Source organism: Lucilia sericata, unplaced genomic scaffold (genome assembly GCF_015586225.1).
Source record: "Lucilia sericata isolate MDLA Ls3-8-SP2 unplaced genomic scaffold, ASM1558622v1 Contig000093F_arrow, whole genome shotgun sequence".
NCBI classification, from domain to species: Eukaryota; Metazoa; Arthropoda; class Insecta; order Diptera; family Calliphoridae; genus Lucilia; species Lucilia sericata.
Window position 1 is genome coordinate 463,277 of NW_023994125.1, and position 27,634 is coordinate 490,910.

General features: G+C 31.0%; 5 protein-coding genes across 5 annotated transcripts; 3 read left to right on the plus strand and 2 right to left on the minus strand.

Moving 5' to 3' along the window:
* The first annotated feature begins 808 nt into the window (after window positions 1–808).
* On the plus strand, window positions 809–14,398 carry LOC119599857 (receptor-mediated endocytosis protein 6 homolog). Its single transcript, XM_037949770.1, has 10 exons — window positions 809–965; window positions 6,829–7,123; window positions 7,979–8,125; window positions 8,200–8,636; window positions 8,700–12,224; window positions 12,283–12,400; window positions 12,473–13,047; window positions 13,113–13,283; window positions 13,349–13,445; window positions 13,507–14,398. Exons 2-10 carry the CDS (start codon window positions 6,977–6,979, stop codon window positions 13,648–13,650), a joined length of 5,361 nt encoding a protein of 1,786 aa, XP_037805698.1. The 5' UTR covers window positions 809–965; window positions 6,829–6,976; the 3' UTR covers window positions 13,651–14,398.
* A 301-nt stretch (window positions 14,399–14,699) lies between these two features.
* Window positions 14,700–15,584, minus strand: LOC119599859. Its single transcript, XM_037949772.1, has 2 exons — window positions 15,435–15,584; window positions 14,700–15,374 (listed from the first exon to the last, which is right to left on the minus strand). Exon 2 carries the CDS (start codon window positions 15,360–15,362, stop codon window positions 14,967–14,969), a length of 396 nt encoding a protein of 131 aa, XP_037805700.1. The 5' UTR covers window positions 15,363–15,374; window positions 15,435–15,584; the 3' UTR covers window positions 14,700–14,966.
* A 194-nt stretch (window positions 15,585–15,778) lies between these two features.
* LOC119599858 (DNA topoisomerase 2-binding protein 1) lies at window positions 15,779–21,244 on the minus strand. Its single transcript, XM_037949771.1, has 5 exons — window positions 20,416–21,244; window positions 19,459–20,170; window positions 18,663–19,399; window positions 16,631–18,397; window positions 15,779–16,572 (listed from the first exon to the last, which is right to left on the minus strand). The coding sequence occupies exons 1-5, from the start codon at window positions 21,088–21,090 to the stop codon at window positions 15,982–15,984; spliced, it is 4,482 nt and encodes a 1,493-aa protein (XP_037805699.1). The 5' UTR covers window positions 21,091–21,244; the 3' UTR covers window positions 15,779–15,981.
* Window positions 21,245–21,844: 600 nt separating this feature from the next.
* On the plus strand, window positions 21,845–24,445 carry LOC119599850 (coatomer subunit delta). The gene is made up of 7 exons (XM_037949760.1): window positions 21,845–22,076; window positions 22,154–22,193; window positions 22,258–22,897; window positions 22,956–23,449; window positions 23,515–23,626; window positions 23,987–24,152; window positions 24,234–24,445. Exons 1-7 carry the CDS (start codon window positions 22,074–22,076, stop codon window positions 24,360–24,362), a joined length of 1,584 nt encoding a protein of 527 aa, XP_037805688.1. The 5' UTR covers window positions 21,845–22,073; the 3' UTR covers window positions 24,363–24,445.
* Window positions 24,446–25,250: 805 nt separating this feature from the next.
* Window positions 25,251–25,951, plus strand: LOC119599848. The gene is made up of 4 exons (XM_037949758.1): window positions 25,251–25,414; window positions 25,477–25,538; window positions 25,605–25,719; window positions 25,780–25,951. Exons 1-4 carry the CDS (start codon window positions 25,380–25,382, stop codon window positions 25,841–25,843), a joined length of 276 nt encoding a protein of 91 aa, XP_037805686.1. The 5' UTR covers window positions 25,251–25,379; the 3' UTR covers window positions 25,844–25,951.
* The last annotated feature ends 1,683 nt before the right edge of the window (window positions 25,952–27,634 follow it).

Here is a 27,634-nt window from a genome sequence, read left to right on the forward strand (position 1 = left end):
AACTTGCTATTTGTGGACTTACTTGTCAAAAATGTTTATGTTGCCATATTTGTTTTCATTTTAACGCTTGCTTTTGTACAAATTTCTGAGTAATTTGTTGTATTTAATGTGAAAAAGTGTATTTTAAGTGTATAATATTTTTTAAAATGTCCTAATTTCAAAAAATAAAGAAAACTCTGTGACTTTTAATATAAATAACAACATATTTTTGGAAAGTACAACAATAATGCCATATTTTCCATTAATTATTGGTTAATTTTTGTAAACAAATTATTTTTGACTCGTGTCACTACTTTATTAATTTACTTTGGTCTGAGACACAAGAAAAAAAATATTTTTTGCTCTCAGTTTATATCGTGGTAAAAATTTCATATTTTTATCATGAACAGGACTATGTAATATTATTTTACTTAAATTGATAAATAAATAAATACATAAAATATCCATGTTGTTACGTTATTGATCATTTTCTTAATGCAATATTTTTTAGAAACTGATTTTCAGCGAGATGTTTTATATGGGGGATAGGGTCAAATATAGGCCGATACTCATAAAACTTGGTGTAAGGATTTGATTTTAATTTTTAAGAATTTTTTATCCATCCCTGCATAATTTCTCACACAACTTTTGTGCATACTCTGTTTTGTTGTTATAAACAATATATTTGCTTTCAAAATTCCACTTTTTGATCTTTCTGATTACGTTTTTATTTAAAATCGTTGAAAATTTAAAAACTGAAGTAGTTGAAAACTTAGCCGGCTTACAGTCGATTTTATGCCGCCGCCGACATTTTTAGTATCAGTCGCCGCCGCCGTTAATATTTGTAGGCGCAGGGCTCTGTCGCACAGATCTCTTGAAAATATTGCAAAATAAAGTGAAAAAACAAGTTTAGTTTTTTATAAAATGTGAATAAATTACCCCGAAAAAGTGTTACAATAAAAGAAATTAACAAATAAAATTGAAAAGTACGTAAATCAAATAAAAGAAAAAATGTTATAACAAAAAACTTGAAAAAGTGCTACAAATTAATTAATAAAAAACAACAAATTATATACACCAAAAAAAATGTAGACAATGGAGCGCTAGCGCTCCTCTGTATAACACAAAAAAATAATTATAAAAAGTGAAATTTTTCATATAATTATGACAAACAATTAAAGATTTCTCTAAATTTTGAACAAAATAAAATAAATAAAAACAATTAACTTCCTGTAAATTCCTGAAAATCCATTCATCATTTTTTCTTTATTCCCCCTTTCCTGCGTTATGTATCATCAGCCACTCAATAAGACACACAAACTCAGCTAATTCCATTAATGTGTTTTCATTGTTGTTTGTTTGGTGATATATATTATTTAAACAAAAACAATTTGGACATTTTACTAAATAAAATAAAAAAATATACACTACTTTAGTGTATTTGCAATTTAACAAATAAATTTAATTTTGTCTGTTGTGCCTGTGTCTCAAATGTGATTGACGGGAAATGCATCCATCCATCCCACTTTGATTTAAATCATTTCTGTATTCGTATACACTTAAGTGGTTGATTGTGTTTGTTTGTTTTTATTTTTGCTTCTCTTTTCATCATTATGTATTTCATTATTAAATAATCTGTGTACCCTATATACAGCAGTACGTAAGTTTAGTTTATTGTTGAGTTTGTGTAACATATCGAAATTAAAGAAATTAATTGTAAATTTATTGCTGTAGTTGAGTGTAATTTTCGTTTTTGTTCAGTCTTGTTAAGTTCTAGTTTAGTTCGGTTCTAGTTCTGTTCTAGTACTGTTCTCGTTCTTTTATATTTCTGATCTATTTCTGTTCTAGTTCTGTTCTAGTTCTGATCTAGTTCTGTTCTAGTTCTGATCTAGTTCTGTTCTAGTTCTGTTCTAGCTCTGTTCTAGTTCTATTCTAGTTCTGTTCTAGTTCTGTTCTAGATCTATTCTAGTTCTGTTGTAGATCTGTTATAGTGTAGTTCTAGTTTAGTTCTAGTTCAGTTCTAGATCTATTCTAGTTCTGTTGTAGATCTGTTATAGTGTAGTTCTAGTTTAGTTCTAGTTCAGTTCTTGTTCAGTTCTAGTTTAGAAATTATAATATTGGTTGCTTACTTTCACAATTTACGTCTCATCATCAAATCAAGTTTTCGAGATATTGTATCTGAAAGTCCAATCTGCTGACAGATTGTATCTTCTCCCTTCTTCGAGATATGTATATTTGTCAGCTTATGTAATCTGTTTTTCATATGTAAAAGTGAAAACATAATTCGCCTAAACAGACTGCAATATGTAAATACCTTTTACACATCATTAATTTTTATTTAAATTTATTTACTTTAAAATGTGTCTAATTTTAATTAAATAGTTTAGCGTCTTTTTTTCGCCAATCCAAAACAATGTCAATTATTGCCAAAATTTTTGAAAAACCATTTTTATTATTTCAGCAAAATACCAATTGAATTAAGGGGTGTAAATGTTAATATGTATTATCTACAGTGCTGAAAAAAAATAAGTTAATTTTTTTTGAGTCTTTTAAATATTCGTACATATAGAAGTTACAACAGATCTGACATAAAGAAAACTTAAAATTATAATGTTTTGTTTTAATAAAAAATGATTAATAATATATGTATGTAGTGTAGTGCTTTCTCCCGGCACAACATAATTTGAAAATTTAATTAAACTTAAAGAAAAAGTAAAAAAAAACAACAAAATCAACCTTTATGGCCCCCTGGAATTTTAGAAATAAATAAAATATACAAGTTTAAAAATCATTTTAAATGAAATCTGTTAAATTTTTGAAATTAGTCGACATTTCTCTTATTTACACTGAGTATCCTGATATTTGAAATTAGAAGTATATTTTTTAAATTTGCTATTGTTTTAGTTTTACACAAATAACTTTCATAAATTCCTACTACAAAAGAAAGCCATTGTTCCTATTATTATTGTCAGTACTGTCCGCCATGAACATGTTATTTTATTAAAATACAAATATTATTAATAATGCACATTTCAATTATTTTTAATTCTAAGAAAATATTTGTTATAGATTTAATGACTAATATTTCTTCCCGGTTTACACAATTTGGACAAGTTAACAGACCTATGTGATGGTTTTAAATACTTAAATATTCATTTGAATATTTACTTAGCTTCTTAATACACACATATGTATCTGCAAATATGAAAAGGTGTCACTAACAAGTTATTTTTGCAATTGTTATTGAAATCTTGTTTAACAGTTTTAATATTGACGAGAGAGACATTCATTGTTGTAGAGTTAAGTATGACTCAAGTCTTTCCGGATCGAAGATCCTATTTATAAAAATATTTTATGAATGTAAACTATATACTGCGGTTTTGAAATATACAATTTTTTGTCTAAATTAAAATAAGAAAAAACTAAAGTAAATTACTTATTAAATTTGGTTTAAAAATAATTTATATCACTCATTTGTTTTATTAAGATCAAAACCTAAAAAAACTAGATTCGAATAAAGTTTTACCTCATTTTATTGTTTAATATATTTCTTAAGTTTAAGCTAAATATTTATTAAACAAACAAACGTAAAAACAAAAATTTTCTCAAATCGAAAATAATTGATGTTTTTATAAAAAGTTTAAATTAGATAAAAGGGCTTAATATTATGACTGATATTTTAGGGTACTTAGTGCAAACACAAATTTTTAGAATTATTAATTAAAGTTACATTTTAATATTTTTTATTTTTGTAAAAGTTACTTATGAAGTAGATAAAAATAGTTTTTACAACTGATGAAACACTTTTGTAATAGTTTTTGCATGTTAGCATTATTACTTTTTTCAATAGTTAAAAAGCCCTTTCATATTTTCATATATTTCGTCATAATTTTTTTTAATATGTTTTTTTTTGTTTAAGTACTAAAATTCCTAACATTACACGAACCATGAAATTACCTTAACTTCTATGGAAAACTAGTACATAACACAGATTTTTTTCCAAATAACAATTGTGTTTTCTAGTGCTAACTGTTTACATTTGAAATAAACAATTATTTTAGCATCAAAACAGATACATACAATAATATTACACAAAATATAAATAAATTTCTGTAATAGAGGTTTTTGAACCTTGATAAGACAAATATTATATACAATAATTAAAATTTATATACACAAAAATAAAAACAAATTATAATACGTTTTTAATAGTATAAGTAAGCAATAATTCAAATAAAATAATTTCACATCATTTAAAGTGACATGATGCATTATTAAATTTTAAATGAAATTTTCCCAAGTACATACTTAAATGTACAATCTCTTATACGATTTAGAAATTATTGATGTGAGTATACAACATATGTATGTACATCAAATTTTTCTGATCGTTTATTATATCCCAGCAAAAAATAATTGATGTCATACTTTACAAACTACATCTTAATCACATCTTAAAATGCGATCACATATTTTTCACTTTTATAAACCAAATATTTCCTTACAAATGAAACCCCAGTTAAAAGTGAGGAAAGAGATGTGGAAAAGTCATTACAAATAACATATTTGAAGTACATCAAGATTTGGTGAAAGAGTAGTGAAATTTACCCAGCAAAAAATAATTGATGTCATACTTTACAAACGACATCTTAATCACATCTAAAAATGCGATTGCATACTTTTCGCTTTTATAAACCAAACATATACTTACAAATTAAAAAACAGTTAAAAATGAGAAAAGAGTTGTAGAAAAGTCACTACAAACAACATATTCGAAGTACTTCAAATTTTGATGAAAAACCAATGAAATTTACATAAGCGTTTCATTGAAAGAATGTGGTTTCTTTTTGACATACAAATATCGGATTTTTACAGCTTCTAAAGACAAGATTAGATGTAGTTCAAAGTTGTCAAAAATGAACAACATCCCTCCAATGACACGCTAATGTAAAATTCATAGGTTTTTCACCTGAATTTGAATCACTTCGGGTTACTAGTTGTGATGAAAATTCTACATCTTTTTCCACACTTTTTTTGCTGGGATATAGAAAGAATTTTTACGTTCTTGACCAACATACATACTGTAGGGCCTTTGTTTTGTAAAAAATAAATGTTTCTTATTCATAAACATTTATCAAGGGTTTATAAAACAGATTTTCATACTAATCTAACATTCAAACTTTTTTAAGTGAACACAATTCAACGAACGTTACTTTACATACATATATTTTCACTAATTGAAATAAATACTAAAATAAAACACATTTTTTTGAAGCATTAACTCTTTATTTGTTTAGTAATGATAAATTAGCTAGAAAAACACATAATCAGCGACAGCAACAACAACTAGCTAAAACAAATATATAAATACATTTAACAAACGTTACAATTCAACTAACATTTTAGTCAAAATTACACCATTACCAAATGAATTTCAGACCTTTTCATTCATATTTTGGAAATTTCTAAATAAATTTTAAGAGTGAAATGCGATAAATATATATTTTTTATGAAACCTTAAACTATATAAGTATTTTTAAGAATATATCCATTTTTGATCAGAATAGAGTTCTGTGACAGGACTGTACTTATACTATAGAAATTTTCAATTGCATTATTTAATTTTCTCTTGCAAAATTTATTCTATAAACCTTTGAAAAATCATTTTACATAAGACACTAAAAATTTCCAACTGAATTTCTGAAACTAGAAAATACCGCTTCTAGAAGTTTCTAAATTTTCAGATTTAGAAACTTCTAAAATTCAATTCGAAATGGTGTAGTACCTAACAATATATTCTAAACAAACAATACTGTGAAATACAAATTGGTTAACATTTTCAATTATTCTGAAGTGTGAATAGGACAGACAACATATTGTGCTGCAGACTATAGACAGTTCCTGTTGGCTTGTTTCCTGCCTAATCAACCAAAAATTCGATTCTAATGTAGAATTCCAGATTTTTTTCTAACACAATTATGAGCTGATTAATTCACTTTTGTTTTCGTGTCGAAGGAGTAAAATAAAAATTTTGAAAATTACTCTCGCAAATAATACATTTTATAAACGCATTGTAATCTTAAGATCTTTATAGTTTTTAGATAGTTCTTAAAAGAAAAAGTTATAAAATAACTCCCTTTTTATATATTGTTTTTTTATTACTATTTTTAATAATATAGAAAAACCCATATTTTCTCTGTATGATAATCTGTCACCTGTGCCACTTGAAAATAATCTTTGTTTTACTTTTAAAGAAAACATAGTAAAGGGTGTTTTTTTTTTAAAGCATCCGAAAAAATCTATCAAACATTATCTGGATAATCAGTGTAGAGGAAACATTCCGACATAATTGCGACAATTGTTACTTTCTAAATCGAAATCAAATGAAAAACTTTGGAAAAGCAATAAAATTCAAGAATTTTCATTCTCAATTCTTATTATAAAATAATTTCCAGTAGACATAAGCTGAATCAAAAGGCCTGACAATAAAAACAGTAATTATATACATCTAAAATGAAAACCCTTTAAATACGTCTTTCAGTTCAGCCAGTACATGTTAAAACAAATACTATATAGTACGTCACAAGTATTTGTTAGCGCCTTGCACAATTCTCTTATTATTATAATACATAATTGTAGTTATTTAGTGTTCTTCTAATCTACTTTTTATACTTATTTTTTTTTCTTGTTTGTCCGATAATAGTATTTTCAGTACATGTACCAACCATAATACACCCCTTTCCCAAGTTCAAGTACACACAGTTTTATAAGATATAATATTTTTTGTTACAACTCAAAATAATAATCGTCATTTTTTCATGTGCTTTGTTCATTTATCATTTACAACAGATTCTTGAAATCTTAATTGTTAAACGGAGAAATAAAATAACAGAAAAAAACAAATAATAACAATTCACATCATACATATATTAAGAAAATATAAAAGTAACTAAATCAAACTGAACGTAAAGAAAAAACACAAAGCCATTATCACACAATGGAATCGAATACGGAAGGAAATCTGTTGGAGGTTATGGACTTAGCGCGTACTCTGCGACAAGAACAGTTGTTTATACAGCAAGAACAAACAACTTTTGCACAATTAACCGAAGCTTTAGCCGAGAATTCTGCATCAATAACAAAGGTGGGTATTGAAATTTTGCATTTTTATTATTTACACCATTATCAGAATATGATTTTAAAAATAACCCAGCAAAAAAAGTGTGGAAAAAGATGTAGAATTTTTATCACAACTAGTAACCCGAAGTGCTTCAAATTCGGGTGTAAAACCTATGAATTTTACATTAGCGTGTCATTGGAGAGATGTTGTTCATTTTTGGCAGCTTTGAACTACATCTGATTTTATTTTTAGAAGCAGTAAAAATCCGATATTTGGATGTCAAAAATAAAACACATTCTCTTAATGACACGCTTATGTAAATTTCACTACTCTTTCACCAAATCTTGATGTACTTCAAATATGTTATTTGCAATGACTTTTCCACATCTCTTTCCTCACTTTTAACTGGGGTTTCATTTGTAAGGAAATATTTGGTTTATAAAAGTGAAAAATATGTAATCGCATTTTAAGATGTGATTAAGATGTAGTTTGTAAAGTATGACATCAATTATTTTTTGCTGGGAAATCGATAAATTCCCTTCAAATTAACGGAAATTTTTTTATCGTTTTGTTAGCAGAATTAGTTCAATTATATGTTTTTATAAATTTGAAATTATATTTCAGAAAATTCTTATACTATTTCAGAAATTCTAAAATTAGTTAGATATTTAAGAATTATCTATAGATAATTGTATTTATAATTGTATGTATGATGTTTTCAAATGTACCTTAATAGGTTTATTAGAAATTTCCATTTTGAAATGTTTTTCTGAAAATTATATTTAAAATTCAACTGGAATTGGTGTAATAATGGTGCGAAATGGTGTATATCATTATATCGCTAATTAATATGTAAATATTTTTTTGTATATATTTTAGTTGGCTTATATATGTGCTCAACAAAGAAGGAATCTAAATGATTTGATTGTTTCACGGCCTGACTTGGGACCCTCTTTATGCTGTCGACGTGCCAACAATTATGCAAATGTTAAATTTATTGATGCAAAAAAGGTGTTGGATTATGAGGTAAAATAAAGAAAATCTCTTAAAATATTTACTTTAACATAATAATGATTTCTATTTTCGTTAAAAAAAAACAGCATGCCATTGCATATGAGGATCTCTTCAATTATCTCTATAGATCTCCTTATGTATTGGCCTTATCACTAGCAACTGGTGATAATTTGGCCGATGTAACACCGGCTCACATGAATTCCATTATACAAACCATTAGTACAGGGCTATTTGGAAATGCCATTAACACAAAAGATGTTGAAATGGTTTTAAAACTTTTAAGAGAACTAATAGAAATACAAATTGTTGTTAGTGATAATCCTCGCAGATTGTTAAGAGCAAATACATCGACATTTGCACGTATATATCATCGTCTAAATGAATCTATGTTTTCGGCAAAAATATTTTTAACAGCTGCTCTTTTTCAACCCATAATGAGTGTGTTAAGTGAAACGGATACCATGTTAGATGTGGATCCACAAAAGGTTGTGCAAAGTTTTACAACGAAAGAAAGAATAAGAAGGTATTTAGAAACTACATAATAACAATTTAAAATACTATTAAAAATCTTTATTACTTTAAACAGATTTGGTGCCGAAACTTCATCTTCGTACCAGGAGAATATTGATAAATTTCACATCGAAACCATTAATCAATTATATAAGTTAGCCAACATATTTATAGATAATTTACTTTATAATTGGTCTTTGTTTCCGTCCACCTTGAGATGGTTGGTGCAAACCATGTGTCATCAGTTAAAACAGGCTCATCAATTTTCCGATAAAGTTATAAATGAAATTGTTACTGATATGGTTTTTACGCATTTTATTTGTCCGGCCATTGTAAGTCCCGATGTTATGGGTATAATTGATGCTCCTATTTCAGAGCAAGTACGTTTTAATCTCATACAAATTGGTCAGATAATACAAATGTTGGCTTTAGCAAAACATGATGAAATAGATGCGAAATTTTCTGAGCTATATGCCAAATTTGAAGCCAATAATGTTACCAAGTTAATAGATTTATTGCTACTAACACAATCTGGTGAGGATGTGGTGGCCATATTAGCTCAACAAAGTGACTTTGAGAGGACACATTTGTTGGTTACCCAAAGAGAATTAAATTATTTCACTGAATTCTATAGAATTTTAACTGCCACAGATGAATTTGATATTTCAGAGGAAGAAAAGGAAAAGTTGAGAAAGATTTTAAAACATTTACCAGAAAATCCTACCGTCAATGGTACTACCGCAGAGGGCAATCCAAACACTTCCAAGAGTGAGAGTCCCGCCAAGGAGAAATCTAAGCAATCATTGAAAAATTTAAGCAAATCCACTAAAAGTAAAATCGCCAAAAGTATGAGTTTTTCAAATGCTAATGGAAGTAATCACAATAGCGATGAAGTAAATGGTTTTGTCAATGGTAACATAGCATTAAATTTAAATGGTTTGGAAAGTTCTTCATCTCACAATAGTTCACACCATTCGTCACCAGTAAGATCATTAGCTGCAGAAGTAGAAAATGAACCAGTTTTAGTATTTAATCTTTACAATGGAGTAGAGCAAAAGCTACAACCTCTTTCGGAGGAAGAGGTTTTAAAAATGAATAGCATTGGTCAGGATATATCCAATGGTGATCTTGTAGATGCTGAAAACTATCAACAGGAATCTACGGTAGACAAGTCCTCGGTGGTTAATGGTTTTGATGGTATTGATGGCATGTCCGATATTTTGAGGCCCATGCATAATAAAACTACCAGGTTTTCATTATCCCATGATGATGCTTCTATTGGTAATTCTGACAATTTAGAAGCTGTTAGTGAAGTGCCCTCAAATCATTCAGTAACAAGTTCTTTAGAGTTGGAAGAAAATGCCGAAAATGACAATTTGTCGGATATGGTATCGGCCAATGTTTCGGGCAGAGGTACGCCAAATATCAGCGGTAGGGATACTCCATCCTCGCAGGTGACTGATGGCGAATCTATTAACAATGCTTTACCAACTCCGCAAATGCAAAAGCTAATTTCTAAAGCTCGTTCTGATATCCAGGATAAGTTTTGTAAATTTGAAATTAAAAAGTTTGAAGGTGATGAAACGGTTTCGATCATTTCGGACACTTGGTCCACCGATGTTTTGGCCAGTGATTCTGAAACTATTGATACAACAGAACGCGAACGTGAAAGAAATTTTTCCACCCCGCTGATACCAGCTGCAGTAGTATTGCCGGGTGACAATAACTTTGATGTGCTCTCAGGAGCCGGGGGCATGAGAACCGGATATTTAGATGCTACTGATCAGAGATCAGAATCTAATTGGAGTACTGATGTCTTAGCCTCAGATTCGGAGAAACTAAATGAAGTTGATACAGATGACAATGTGAGTATTACAGCCAGATCTGATATACTAGATTCAGGCACTGTTTCGGAAAGGGAAAGAAATCAATTGGCAGCAGCTATATCGGCACCTACAAATCGTCAACAAAGATCATCATCGAATAATGCTCATTACTCAGCAGCTCGCAATATTCGTAGTTTTAGATCTCCATCATCTAATGCTCAAGGAGTTCATAAACTACCCGTAGCTAAAGCACCCTCCTCTGGTAGTGTTGATGATGTTCATGGTAGTGGCGGTAGCAGTGGTGGTAATGCTAGCGATCGTTCACAAGAGGATTCTGCATTTTATGATGCCATCAATTCATATGATGACAATTCTGCTTCAGTTACAAATAACAACCATTATCATCATCACTACCGAGATGGTTCTTCATTAGCTAGAAGTTCGGTAAGAACTAGCAATCAATTGGAAAACACATTTCAACAGAACTACAAATCTATAACGAGTGAAAAAGAGAAGTACAATTTTCTACAAGCCGGCGCTTCGTCCTCCTCATCGCATCGTATGCGGAGGCAAGCGTCTGCTGAGAGCAGTATTTCAAATCAAAGTGTAAATCTAGAAGAACAAGGAGCTATGGCGAAAGTGCCCTCTCCTTTTGCAGCTAACCGCAAAAGCCGTCATCAAAGTAATGTCAGCAATGAGTCCAAGGATCTTATAGATTTTTCTGATTTTTGTGACGACAAAGACTTGACACCACCTTCTATAGCACCTCCTGAGCCACCAGTACTCGATATATTCCAAGATGACTTAGTAGAACGAAGAGATAGATCTACTTTACAAAGAAATTCCGGAGGCGATGGTCGTCGTAATGGCATTATGGCTTTAAAGGGAGGACCAGAAAGTTCTGAAACTGGTTCCAATTTGACACCTTCACTAAGAAGACATCAATCTTTGAATTATGAAAATCATGAAATAATGTTGAACTCTGTACCCAAAAGAATCTCGGCATTGCCAAATATTTCCCCCCAGACAGATGACGACAAGAGGGAACACCAACAACAAGAACAGGAAATACTGCTTTTAACCAATAGAACTTCTGATTTAAATCTAAATGATTCAACAGAAAATAATGAAAATAATGGTAGTGGTGACCCAGCGCGCAGCACACCCACCAATCAAAACTCCTCTTCATCAGGTATAATGGTTTGCTCTTCTACAGCTGCCACTTCCAGCAATCAAAAACCCACAAAATCTACGGGAGCCATACCAAAAAGTATAAGCTTTGATGCCTCCGCTGATAAAGCTCATGGTCCATCCACATCTTCATCTGCTAGACAAAATAGAAATTCATCGCGTTTTCTGCAAGATCCCTTACGTGCCAATGGTCCAACCACCTCAAATAATTTAACAACTAATTCTGGTATATTTAATAAACTAAAACAGGGAATATTCAAACATCGACGTGGACACAAGTCTAGACATAGTACGGCTACCAACTGTGATGATATCTCACAAAGTTCTCGCAGTGTTTCATTTTCCACCAACAACTCTGAGGTTTCATTAGATATAATAAGTGCCAATATACCAAGTTGCTCAACAGCAACAGCTCAAGAACGTAGTACTGGTTACTACGACATTAGTGAAGATATTTTGGCTAAATATCGTCGCAAAGTCAGTACATCAAGTGAAGCGACAAATTCTTCCACAGGTAATGGTGGTGGGGCTGTTGGTGGCTTGTCGGCGGCTGGTGCAGCGAAAGATTTAAATGGCCCTCAAAAGTAAGTTAAATTTTTATTATTTATTGAAATTTTTAAATAAAAATTCTCTCTATTATAGTGGAAACCAGCATACTTCCATCCATGACAAAATGTTGGCTTTTAATATCATCAAGAAAAAGATACGCACTGTATTGTCCAAGACTGATTTGCATTCGGGAGATTTTCGTCATACAACTGTAAGATTTTGTTTTTAATAAAGAACTAATTTTTTACAAATCTAATATGTATTTACTGTTTATTTGTTACAGCATACCAATACTTCTCCCCTTTTAACATATCTACAAATACAATTGGCTCAGGCTATAAATTTGCAAAATTTCCAACAAATATCTTATGTCTCCGAAGCTATACGTTGCATATCTCAACTGGAAATTAACCAGCATACACAGCTTATGGAAGAACTTCAGAATGACATACAAAAAAGACAAAGTTATTTACAGTATTTAATGCGTTATCGCCAAAATCTCCTCATGATTATGGAAAATATTGAACAGTACGAATCTCGTTTGAGAAGTGAAAGTTCAACATGCAATCGTTACCTAATGGCTGTCTGTATGCGTTTGTTTTTTGAAAAAAGACAAGATAAAATTGCAGCATTCCAAGAGGATTTTGCACGTCTGACCGTGTCAGATGATAAAATCGATTTGATTGAAGAGTTCATAGAAAGCCTAATGGAGGAATTATTATCGGTGGGAGGTATTTTAAATGGTATGCCCGAATGGCAGGCGGTGGAAGCACGTATGTCTTTGGAGAGAATATTGCTGCAGAGTATGTATCAACAGGTTATGTTTCCCAATGAGGATGCTGATTTATCAAGAGATACGTAAGTTGAGCAGCAATACTGATACCATAAGCAGCTATTTGTATTAATGTTTATATCATTTTTAGAGTTTTATCTGAACATATACGTAAACTACAAAATGTTATTACACCATCCCATCCAGCTCTATGTATACCTCAAATATATCTTTCTGAGGCTCCCTGGAGTTTTGCTCAACAAGAGTTAACTTTTATTTCTGCCTATAAAACGCCTCGCGAAAAGTTACAGTGTGTTATAAGGTAAAGGCTTTTAATTTCAATATTCAAAATAAAGAATTTGATTCATGGTTGTGTTAAAATTTCAGATGTATTTCCAGTATAATGAGTTTATTACACATGTCCAGTGGCCGAGCACCAGCTGCGGATGATATTTTGCCCGTTCTTATTTATGTTGTTATAATGGTAGGTTTTTCTTTAATTAATAAAAATATACCTAGTGTCTAATGTCTAATTTTATTAACAGGCTAATCCTCCTTATTTACTATCCACTGTTGAGTATATAACATGTTTTATTGGTGAAAAACTTGATGGTGAAGAACAATTCCATTGGACCTTATTTGGTTCCGTTGTAAAATTCATAAAGACCATGGATTATTTAGATCAATAAATTTGTTATTTTTCAAGTAATGCCTCCAAATTTTTTCAACAGTGTTTTATATATTTTTTATTTTATATTGTTTATAAAGTTTAAATGGTTTATTATTTATATTATTCTTGAACCCTAAATAACAAAAATTGGTTGTTAAATGTTTGTCTAATTGCATAAGTTTCTTTGTATAGTATTTTGTCAAAAATTGTTTTTTATTTGTTTTGTAAGTTCAAAATTATTTATTTATTCTAAGCCCGCTTTTTTGCTAACTACTCCTTTAAGCAATAGTTTATGCAATATTTATATATTTGTTTTAATAAATTTAAACTTAATCCCCTATTGTGTGTTAAAACAATTAAAAGAAAACCTTAAATACCTTCTTCCTTATTAATGTTTTCAAACATATATAATATACCTATTTATTTACTATGTTCTATACGTTATATATAATCACAAGAAAAACCATAATATTATTACTTTATTTGTAATTTATATTGATTAATATCAAATATTTTTCGATATTTATTATGAGAAAACGATGTTCAGTGGAGAAAACAAACAATGCGAATACATAAATATATATTCTTTACATATACCCACACACACACATAATATTAAACAATCTTTAATATAATTAAAAAAATATTACATTTAATATTAATTTATTTGCTTACCTACCGTACTCGTATATTAATAAAGAAAAATATTTGAAATAAAAACAATATTGTGTGCAAAAATTTAATTGTAATAAAATACATAGTTTCGTAATGCCAATATGTCCTTTAGTACATTTTTTTCTAGTGCTTTATTTTTTTTTAATAATTTTTTTAAGAAAAATTTTCTGTATAGGTAGGTATCAATGTTTTCTATGGAAAATGCTTAATATAACAACATCGTATAGAGAAAAACTTTAATACGTGCGTTTGTATATCATCGTACGTGACATTTGTATAGATTTTGCAAAAATAGAATTAGGTATAGTTACCTATAACAATAATTTTTGTTCAAAATACCTATCTAGCGAAATAAAATGAACGTGACATAAAACGAAAGAAAATTTGAGGTACATGTAAAAAATGCTAAAGTTACTTTGTTTGTAATTTCAAAAGTTTTGGTTAATAAATCGTTGTTTTTAATTAAAAAATATTTTTTGGATTATTTTATAATGAATAAAATTTAATATCTGTCGTAACATATCGTATGTGACAGATTTTTCTCTACGAAAATGTAGAGTAACCAAATTATTTTCACATCATAGGTATAATCTTTTTGTCCAAGAGCTTGTAGTTTTATTCTATCTCGGAAGTATAATTTTTAGTTCTAAATACTTTCAATTAATCCAAGGTGTTTTTCTGTTCACGTACTGTGCGCTCCACATATTTTTTATATAAACCTTCAATTACTTCAACTATTTTACTCTTGTCCTTTGGCAACGACATCTCTACCTTTCTTACAGCTTTCACCAAAGTTTGTTTACATTTATAAGAAGATTTAGGGATAATGATATATACATTGTTATTTATTTTCCCTCTCCGCCTTTGCTGTCGAATGCGATTTTTTCTTCTTTTTTCTTGAAGAAGCTTATTGTCTTTTTTGGCTGCAATTGCCATCTTTTGTCGATAGATACGCTGTCTTGCAGCCTCCTTTTCCCGGTACTTCTTCATTTTTTCTTCGTCCTTTTTCAACTCCTCTCTCCATTTCTTTGTTTTCTCATAGCTACTTTTACCCATCTTAAAAAAAAACTATAATTTTCATGTGGACTCTGATATATGTAGGTATTTAATTGCATTTCTAGTACTTACAATACCGTACGTGACGAACTTTAAAAGCTTTTGTTATGCTCAATAACAATTTAATATTTTATTCTCTTTACAAAAAGGTATTGTTTATTGGGTAAACTAATTGTTTATTAACGTATGTACTTATGTATTTGTAATTAGTACGAATAAGAACAAAACAATAAGTTGTTTTTTGCAGTTGCCAGATGATTTGTTAGGGTTACCGTATTATCTAATTTTTTGATAGCTACGGATCCAAATATTTCCGGATTTCTTTGTTTCATGATACGGATATACAATATATTTAATATTTTTTAATTTAGCATATAAAGTAGAAATCTATTTTTTTATTAAATAACGCCAAAAAAACGTGTTTGCCGAAAAACAAGAACATATTTATTATTAACATTAAATACTAACCATAGATGATACAAATAGTGTGATATCTTTATGACAATATATATGATATAAAAGAATTTAAAAGAAATGACAAAATAAATCTAAATATTACAACAATTAGTAAGTATGTATGTAACGTTACATGATGATTTCATATGATATTCTAAAATATCTACATATTTATCTCATATTTAGACATGTCCACATCAGCGCCATTCATCAAGAAGGCATTAATGTACATTTGAGATAAAACGAAGATGTCATGATTTTTCAGAAAACGATAGTCTTCCTGATTTAAGGGACACTTTTTAACATCAACAAAACAATGCGAAGCTTGAGATGACTGCGAACAGCTGGAGTAAGGAGATGATGCTTCAATAATTTCACCTTTACCCGCCTTAATGACATTCTTGAGGGCATCTATGTTACGGCCTGAGATGCGTAAAATGGCTTTAATGCCAGTGAAAGCACCATTACGATTACCATGGACATCGGTGGCTAATTGTTTGCGCCAACGATGTGCTGCTGAGGCAATAACCTGTTCATCGGGGGATAACTGTGGCAGATTAAGAGCTTTACAATTGCCCCATTCATAGAGCTCCTCATCGATGAAAACATCTTTGGCAAAACATTCTTCAATGTACTTGATACTCAAAACCCATTTGCCGGACGAAATACAACCTAACATTTTTTCGCCACGATTGGGCTTTTCACAAACAAAATGTGTACATTCTGGATCAAAATTCACCAAATTCTCGCAGACCTTTAAAGGATAATGTTATTATAGCAAATTGAAAAAAAGCGAAAATTGTCAAACTAACCTCTCCTCCCAATTGTAATATTTTACCAATAACATCATCTCTGGTTTCCTCATCCGAACAGGAAATACTAAAACGAGGTGTTCCTTGGTATTGCATAGATTTTTCCGCCATTTTCGAACGTCTTTGGGCTCCGAATTCCGCCGGATCACGCCATCCCACCAAATCTTGGGTATGTAATTGTTCTGATTCAAATGGTTGCACATAATGAGCCTCTGTTTCCATAGATTCTACAGGAGATTGTGGACGATCGATATTTTGACGGGTACGTTTTAAACTCTGACGCCTAGAGTCACAATTGCGTAGATAATCGGTAATTTGTTTAATTTCCGGTGAGGCAGTGGCATTAACAGATGGTCTTGCCTTTGTGGTCGTGGCATTTTCTGCTACATTTGTCTCTTCAAAACTGATTTTATCAAAATTAATAGTTGATTTACCAACCAATGAAGCTCTCTGCCCTAAACCACTAGGCGACGCAGTTGTATTTGACATACTACGTCTGGTTAATGAAGTGTTGGGACTTTGTGTGCTGGGTACAAATGTGTCTGATTTCCTGGTTTCATTAGTTGGTAAATTGAATGTTTCGTTATCGTCGGCCTTGGTGTTATTGATAGAAGTATTATTATTGGGTGTATTATGAGCAAATATAGACCTAGGAGCTATAGTTGAACTGCGAGTAACTTTATTATTTAACGGGGTGGTGGTATTTGAATCTATAACTTTTCTAGAAGATTTTTTTCCTGAAGATGTTCCAGGTTGTTCATCATCCTCATCACTGTATGGTATACCCATAGCTTTGCAAGTTGCCCGCATTACACGTCTACGTATTTCATCTATTGGAGTATCGGGTTTCATTTTCTTAGTGGGTAAACGCCAGCGTCTTTCAAACTCATCAGCCATACGTTTTTCAAACTCGGGTGTAGTACAAAAATCTGGTATACCTTTAGGTGTTGGTAACTTGCGATTAATTGGAGTACAGGCCTGTCTACGTATGCGCTCCAGTTCAGGCGTTTGATTATTTTTCATTTCATTAATAACTTCTCTTAAACACTCACGTTCTTCTTCATTGTCTATTTCTCCCAAAATCATTTCCATAAAATCAAAATTATAAGAAGCTTGTGGATAAGTATTAGTAGGTGTGTGTGGAGATTCTGGACCCATGTTATTGGTATTCGATAAAGATTGCCTAGTGTTACGGCCAGGTCCCGCCAGTTCTGAAACTCTTTTATTCCTTAAGGGCGTAAACGTTTCTGCAGTATTTGTACTTGCACTATTTTGCCTTAAATTTTCAACACTTTCCACATTGTTTTCAACACCATCAACATCCATATTAATGGGTGTTATAGGAGTAGTAGGAGTTACTTTAGTTTCAGTCTTACTAGTATTGCGCTCTCTTAAGGTGGGTGATATGGGAAAATCATCTGGACTATCGCCTACTAAATATAAATTATAAGGAACTTTCTTTCCTTCTTTAGCACACTGCAGCAACCATTCAGACGTTACAACCGGGTAACGCCATTTTATGGCACCCTCATATTTTGATCCTTCAGCCGAGGGACATATTAACAGAGGCTTTTCTTTCTTTACAAATGTTTTATTCACATTTGCTCCCAATAATTGAGCAATAGAATCTATAAAATCTCTTTCTAAGAGAGAGTAAATAGAAATGACAATTGTCATGCCTTCCAGAGGTCGAGAATCGGCCGTGTGTGGTATATGTTTGTGGAAATATTCAATGGGAACTAATTTGTTGGCTTTCATACAACTTTCCTACATAAGTTAAAGTAACATGTTAAAAGTAATATTGTAATATTTTTGCTTTTTATTAAATAAATTATTTCAGATTTGAAAGCAGAAAAAACTGCAAATTGTAATTACTTAAAGAAATAGTGAAAAATTGTTTTAAGACTGGGCGAATGAAATGCATTTTCAGAGGCCGCTACGACTCACTTGAAAACATCATATATTTAACTCACAAGTTAGAATTATAAAATTTTTTCAAGATCAAAAATAATTAAATTTTGTGAGTACTTACCACATATAATTCAGTTACAATATGTCTGGCTTTAACAGGCAATTGACTTGGATCGAAAGTGTTCTCAAAGGATACGATTGCATAATCAACTGGATCTCGAAATGTGGAGGGCACCACATTACCTTGAGCTGCTTCACACTCACTTATCATTTGTGTATAGAATTCTTCAGGGAAATGATCTTTATCAATGTACAAAGATGAACCTTGGAAAAAATCTAAGTTCTCATAGTCGATAGTAATACCAGTACCATCGGTTAAATCTGAAGGATTAGCCTGTACAGGGGCAGCTTGAGGCTGAGGCACTGCTGGTTCATTGGCAGTGAGTTGGGTGGAGCAAGCCATGGGATAGGCCAAAGATTCATCATTATGCATTGAAGTTTGTGGTAGAGGTATGGCAGCCTGCGGTACATTTTCCTGGGAATATTGAGCAATTAAATCTTGTTCATCTGCTTCCACAGGATGTTCCGTTGATGAGGCAATAGGTGGTTGCATAGTGGAATTTGTTTGCGAAGCCTGGTCATCATCTTTTTCAGAATCTTTAGAGAATAATTTCTTTTTAATGGGTTTTTCTGGTTGTTTGAAACTATGATTCATTGAACGCAAAGTTTTTTTCGATGAGGGAGAAGGAGCGTCTGGTTCTCTAGAAGTTGGTAGAGAAACTCGATATATGGCTTCACTGGCAGGTTGCTTGAGTTTAATACTCTCTTGCAGCCAATCCAAACGTACAATATTTACCGCTGAAAAGGCATTATTAGCAATATTTTCTTTAAAATAATTTATATTAAATTTTCCTTACCTGTTAGTAAATTATCTTTTTTCCAGGATTTAAATTCATTGTCATCTAATTGACCCACTATTATATGAGTTATCTTCTCATTGACCACATCATAACGTGTGGCCCCGCCTACATTCAAAATACGATTTAATTTCTCCCTCTCTTCCGAACGAAAACCACTCAAGTAAATACAACAACCATCTAAAAAGCTTCCAGCCTTTTTAGCTTTCTTAGGGCATATTTCCTCATAAACCAATTTGTAATGTGTACCAGAACCGGCCTTTTTCAAAAGATCCTTTTTCAAATCTTTGGATACGGGCGCTGCTGGTGCAACAAATGTTGGACCACTTTGTGTGTCATTCATAGCCGAACAAATGGTATCATTAACAGTGCTTGCATCATGATTAAAACGCTTCGAACCCAGCGTACTTATACGTGATATATCCGATAGATGTGTATTATCGGCTGCCGTAAAATCTGCTATACTCTGATCGGTTTTGGTGGGCGTGGAAACTTTTAATGATTTTACTTGATAGGGTTTCGTGGGCAAAGCAAATCCCTTTTGTACACTATCAAATATCCATTCGGGTAAGAGTATGTCTTTTTTATAACGCACTGCAGCTGCATATTTTTCTGAATTAGTTTTATCCTTTTCGGTTATAACAATATCAACTAATTGTGAACGAAAAGCACGATGGTAGGTGCCACCATTTTCGTTGACCAGGCGCATGACCTAAAGAAAAATTATAAAAATATTTTTAAGAACGCAATCTGGATGTGGATATTTATTTCTGGGAGTATATGTTAAGAACTGGGCCCATATTTCTAATATTTAATAATGATTTCTTAGTGTTTCGTCCATATCCAAGGCGACTTAACTTTTCATTAACACTACTTCCAATCGATTGTCAATGATTCATACAATTTCTACATTTTCAAATAATATCTACTAAGATTTCTAAACCTATTGATACTTACTTCATTCTTTTTATCATTCTCTAATCCAGTACACGTAATATTCGTACCAAAAAATATAGGTAATTTATATTTATCAAATTCCTCATCTGTGGCCGAAATATCCTCTGCCGCACAACTCCGCTCCCAAACGCGCTGAACCCAATCTGTATGCATCACTGGTATACCATTCAGTGTGGCATGCTCATATTTAGCCGATTTAATGGTATTCGATATTAAATGTGTAATGGAACGACTGAAATTCTGAAAATAGTGACCACCCATCCATTGAATCAAACCCTTCAACTTTTCCTTCTCTTGTGGTGTAATGCCGGTCGCCGATATTTGTAAATCTCGCATAGCTGCCGTATACACGGGACTGGTACCCAAAGGTATCTCTTGATTCTTTAGTAGACAATTGATCAGACATGGTGGCCCTATTATAATTGATTTTGTCTGCTGTAGTTGTTGAAAGAAATCACCTTCGAAACGATCAAATATGAAAACATCTTTTTTCGATAGCCTACCAGAGGCTATCAAGGGAAATCCTTCACTGGCCTTTATTTGTCGTATATTCTCTTCGGGAATATGATTTTGTAGATATGTGAGGGCTCGCTTAAAATCTTTGTAGGCTTTGTCTTCCTCAGAGGCATTATTTGTGATAACAAAATATGCATTTATTGAATCGTCCAAACTCATTTATATTTATTTATTGATAAGTGTTAATTGTTGTTTAAAGAAAATGCTTTTTATTATTGTTTGGAATAATTTTGCAACTCTTTTACGATATTTGCGTTTGTCGATGCAAGTCGTCCGCCAAAAAATTTAATTTTACAACTGTCATATTTTTTAAAGAGATGCCAGATTGAATGTAAATCAGGCAGTATAAAAGTGTTGCCATGACAGGAATTTATAAAAATTAGGCAGATGTCTATTTTTAAAACGATATTTGTCTATTAGACCAGTGCCCCGTTTCTGTAATTCTCGCATCGAGAAAATCTGTCGAAAAAATCATGATCATCTTGTGTAAAACAGGGTGAATACACGAAAATTAAGACTGTAAGACTATTATATTATCAGTTTTTTCTCGATTCGAGAAAATTACAGAAACGAGATACAGGCTCGACTCCCACCAGATACACTGGAAAAGCAGTCCCCAAGAGGCCCAATGGAGGCCTAGGTATATTTCTTCATATTTGATGTAACATACATCCTCCTTTCAAACAAACTAAATATTGTTGTTGTTAGACAAGTATATTGGTTATATGTTTTATATGTATCTTGGGTACCTGTGGAATTATAAAACTCCACAACTATACGAGAGCAAGCAAAAAAAATTTATTTTTAGTTTCTCTGTTAAAAATACGTAAAGGAATTACAAGTTCCCCATAATCATCTAAATTTTTTATAATTTCTTCTGGCATCCCTTCACAAAAACATTATTATGACATTTTCAACTGTCATTGTAGCAATAGAGTTGCCAAGAGTTGATAACAACTAAACAAAAAACACATACAACTGACAATTTTGACATATTTTCATTGTAAAAAAATTATTAATCGAACACGTCAGCTAGCCTACCCAAAAGTTAAATTTTTCGTAAAATTTTCAATAAAAAACATAAAATCTGCAAAATTCTTGAGAATTTTATATAAATAATTTTAACTTGCAAACTCATTAAAATGGTAAGTGTGAATTTGGTAAAAAAAACTTAATAAAAGGCGAAGAAAAACTGAAAATTTTATCTTGTAAATTGCGACAGGTTCTGATAGCGGCAGCGGTGTGTACCAAAAATGGAAAAGGTTTGTTTTTTGCATAAAGACTAAAGGAATGTGAGATATGTATATTTGTTTATTTAATTTTTAGTGATCATTTCACGTCAATTTGTGGAAATGACTAAGGCTCGCATTGAGGGTTTATTGGCTGCTTTTCCCAAGCTAATGACTGCTGGCAAGCAGCACACCTACGTGGAAACCGATTCGGTGCGTTATGTTTACCAGCCTATGGAGAAGTTGTACATGTTGTTGATTACCACCAAGGCTAGTAATATTTTGGAAGATTTGGAAACTTTGCGTTTATTTTCCAAGGTTATACCTGAATATTGTCATACTCTTGAAGAGAAGGAAATTCTGGAAAATGCTTTCAATTTAATATTTGCTTTTGATGAGATTGTAGCCTTGGGCTATAGGGAAAGTGTTAATTTGGCACAAATTAAAACTTATGTAGAAATGGACTCCAACGATGAGAAGATTTATCAAGCGGTTCGTCAAAGTCAAGAACGTGAGGCGAAACAAAGAATGCGTGAGAAAGCCAAAGAATTGCAAAGACAGCGCATGGAATCGGCTAAACGTGGTGGTCCGGTGGGCGGTATGGGCGGACGTTCTAGTGGTGGCTTTAGTTCGGATGGCTTTGGCTCGAATAGCAATAGCAGCAGCGGTGGTATGGGTGGTTTCAGTAGTGCCCCCTCCATTGAAATGGATAATAAATCAATGGCTCCTAAAGCACAGTAAGTTTTAAGAAAAAATAAAAGGAAAGTACTTTACAGTAAAAATGTTTTCTTTCAGAAAACCTGTTTCACGCAATGCCCTCAAATTAGGCGGTAAAACAAAGGATGTGGATAGTTTTGTTGATCAATTGAAGTCAGAGGGTGAGAAGATTGCCAATTTAACCCCGGCCTCTGCAGGCGTTAGTGCTGCTGTGGCTTCAGCTAAAGCTAAAATTGTGTCTGACATTCATACGGAAAGTGTTCACTTGAAAATGGAAGATAAATTGGTGGTACGCATAGGACGTGATGGTGGTCTACAACAATTTGAATTGTCCGGTCTGCTAACTTTACGCATAACCGATGAAAATTTCGGACGCATTAAAGTTCACTTGGAAAATAACGATGCACATGGCATACAACTGCAAACACATCCCAATGTCGATAAGGAACTATTCAAAACTCGCTCAATCATTGGCTTAAAGAATCCGGCTAAACCTTTCCCCATGAACACCGATGTGGGTGTTTTGAAATGGCGTTACGTTACACAGGATGATGCTGCCATACCATTGACCAGTAAGTAAAGTTTTTTTCTGTGGATAGGAATTTTTATTAATTCTTTGAAAATATTTTAATTTTAGTTAATTGTTGGCCTTCGGAAAATGGTGAAGGTGGCTGTGATGTTAATATTGAATATGAATTAGAAGCTCAACATTTGGAATTACAGGATGTTGCTATTATAATACCATTGCCGTAAGTTTCAATAATTTTAAAACTAATTATATTTAAGGAATTTCCGGAAATGGAAATTATGAATTAGTTGAATTAAAATTAATAGAGGCCAGATAAAATTATAGACCAATTGAGTTGGTTATTGGTTTAATAGATAGCCAATTATCTAAATTCATTTGAATATCTTCCGGTTTTGCGATTAGCTACAGTTTTACAGAACGCATATTTTATCAGCTTTAAAATCTACAATATCATAAATAATAAGAACAATTTCTAATCTATCAATTTGTTACAAAAAATAAATTAGAATTACAGTTAGAACTCTTTAATATATCATAGAACTACAAAATATTATTAAAATTTATTTAAAATCTATTATAGCATGAATGTTCAACCATCTGTAGCAGAATACGATGGCACTTACAACTATGATGCACGCAAACACATTTTAACATGGAACATACCAGTTATTGATGCTGCCAATAAGTCCGGTTCCATGGAGTTCAGTTGTAATTCATCTATACCTGGAGATTTCTTCCCAGTTCAAGTAAGTTCTCAATTTCTCAACTAAACATAAATAAAATTCGTATAAATCAAAAACTAATAAAACTAATTTTCTTATTCAAAGGTTTCATTTGTCTCAAAAACTCCATATGCAGCCTTAAAAGCCAAGGATGTTGTTTTAGTGGACAACGATAGCAGTGTGAAACATTCAACAGAAAATATACTTTTTGTTGATAAATATGAAATTGTTTAATTACTATTACTAATCTTCATTTTTTGTCGTCGTATATAGAATTATAATTTTTCTCATCAATACTTTTTGTGCAAACAACAAAACAAGCAAATTATTATTCCACACTATTATTATTACTATTATTCCCTATACTCCTAGGGTGGAAAAAAATATTTCCTCCTTTTTTAGTTTGATTGTTTGAGTCTTTATGTTAATCATTTATATTTGTATTTTTAATAGAATCTTAAGTTTATTTGTATTCAAATGGAAAAAAGGAAAAATTTAAACATTTTTCTTTCTATTTCAAATGTGTTAATATTGAAAAACAAACAATTATTATTTGAAATAAGAATTTGTGTTAATTTTTATCTAATGCACTTTAAATTAAAAAACGAAATATTCCAAAATCTTACAAAAAGAAAGTATATAAATTTTATAAAAAAAATTTAATAAATTTAAATAAGAAACTTTATAAAGTAGTAAAAACCAATAAAAAATATCTATTATAAGAAAGCGTAAAATTAAATGCGTAAAGGAGTTTTTTTATTTAAATTAAGAAAGAAAGGTGAAACAGAACTAGATCCGCAAAGAGTTATGTATTTGTTTTTAAAAATAACTATTTTATCTTTTTGTGTCTGGTATATATGATAATGCAGATTAGTGAGTAATGCAGTATTTTCATATATATGAAAAACTTAAAAGTTGCTCAAATGTGGAAATATTCAACATGTTATATATTAATGAGTAGAAAAAACTCAAAAATTTTAATTGTTTTAATAAATAGAAAGTTTATCAAAAGGAAATTAAAAAATAAACCCAAAAAATATTTAAAAATAATTGTTATTTACGTACTCTGCTTAAGAAAAAACAAAAGACAACCCTGTCAAAACATATATTTATCGTACAAAACACATATCTAGCTATGACAAACAAACAGCTGTTTTATATGTATTTTGTTTATCACGTATTAAAATCTACATTTAAGAAAAAAATCTAAATTTTTATAAAGAATTTATTAATTTTATACGAAATTCAAAAATGGAACAACAATTAGAAAAAGTTTTAAATGATATGTAAGTAAACGAAAAGCATATAATAAATAAAACCACCAAATTTAATACAAAAATGATTATAGTAATTCGCAGCCAGAAACTGTGGGCTGTCTAATAACAAATCGTCAGGGTCTTTGTCTAGGAGGTAAGAAATAAACAAATATTTTAATAAATTTCATGTAATTGAATGCTTTATTTGTGTGCTTTTCAGCTAAAGGTAAAATAAATCCCAAAATGTCAGGCATTGGTATGGCTTTATCAGAACAGGCTTGTAAATTGGAACCAAATCTAAATCCGCCCACAATTGTTTTGTACAGTGGGAACAAGTATGTGCTATGTTTTTAAGTATTAAATTTGTTTATAATTTTTCTTTTTATCTTTCCCAGACGATGCATTATACAAAAAGATGGTGAAATTACTGGCATTATATATAAACAAAGTTCCAATTAGTTGTAATTGTTTGTTTGTTGGATGGATGGATGGTTTGATTGATAGTTGGAGGGTGGGGTTCATAGCGTCATAGTTGTGTGTTTTGTAAGCGGCCATACGGAAAACAAAGAAACAAACTAATGCTGTATAATCTGCATTCTTACTCATGCTTCCATTTGTGATTAAATGTTAATTAAGTAATATGTATAACTTCATCTCTTCTTTTTAGTCTTTATAAGATAATCTTATTTTTTTTCCTAAACGAAATGTCATAGTTTTTTGCTTAAATGTAACACGTTTCTAAATATTTTTTTTCAAAAATATACTACTTATACACTGTAAGTGCGAAGAAAAAACTGTATGAACATAATTTGGGTATGTGGGCTTTATATGGGAACTAAAATTAGGGACAGATAATCGAAAAATATGAAGTTTGCAAATAACCAGTTTCAATTGGTTTAGTTTTATTTATAGAATAAAAGTTTCAAAATAAAAAGTTTCCATGCTTACAAACAAATCGAGATACAGTGCCAGAGATGAAGTTCTACCTTATGGCCGAACCAAAAACGTTCTTTATTTGCAGGAGAAGGAATTTTCTGTGTTGGTCACACCAAATATACAAAATATATAAACAAAATGTGGAATAACCGCAGCAGAAGAAAGTTACTGCCCCCCAAAAAAGGAATGCTAAAACATATACCTTACAGGAAGAAGTTCCTGTAAACAGAAATTAAAAATGCTGAATATTCCGTATAGGATGAAGTTCCAATGCCGGAACAAACAAAACGTACTATACTATAAATAATAATGTTGAAAATTCTCTCTATAATGAAATTTTTGCTTCCGGCCAAACAAATAATGGAAAAATGTAATAAGAAGTTGCAACTAACGGCCTCCCATACAGAAAATGTTTTGTTAGAAAAACATAAAAATGACCCTTTTCTGTGCAGAGCTACAATATTTAATCATATTTATTTCATAAAATCCATTTGCAAACTACTTAGAGCATAGTAACAAAGAATTTAGCATACATTCAAAAATTCAATTAGAAAATTCTTTTATTTACATAAAATTACAAAAATGTAGTGTTGTATAACGGAAAAAATTCAATAACCAACTCCTTTTACTATTGCCAACGACAAAAAGTGTTGCAAAAATACAACTCTGCAACACTATCTTCTTATTAGAATTGTCATTACTGTCATTTTAGTTTAATGTCGGTCCTTAAAGTGCGCGGAAGTCTTAGTAGAATGCGTTGAAGAAAAAATTATTTATTGGGTGAAAAAATACAGCTAGTGTTATAAAATTTATATCAAAATAAAGATAAATACATAAATAATAAGAATACAAAAAGTTTTATTGAATTTGTTTACGTTTAATATGAGAAATATGTGTGCAAAGTTTCTAACGGCAATTCGTTTGTGTGGTTGTTCAGGTTTTTTTGCTTCGGCTTTTAGTTGTTAAAGATGTGCTTTTTGTGTTTATGTATATTTTGGTGTTATCGAGAGAGAAATCGAAAGTTGCTCAATTTAGTGATAACTAAAGATGTGTGTTTTTGAAAAAATCAAAAGGAAAACGGAAATGGAAATTACCTAAGAGCTAAAGATGTGTATTTGCTCAAAAGCAAACGGAAAAGGGAAATGTATAAATAAAATCGATTTAGTGCTAAATAAAGATGTGTATTAATGTAAAAATGAAAATAATACAGGAAATGAAAAGAAAATTTTCAAATTGCATAGATTACTGCACAATTTTACAGGAACAAAAAAAAATTATAACTGACTTTAGTTTAAATTTAAAATTGTGCGATAA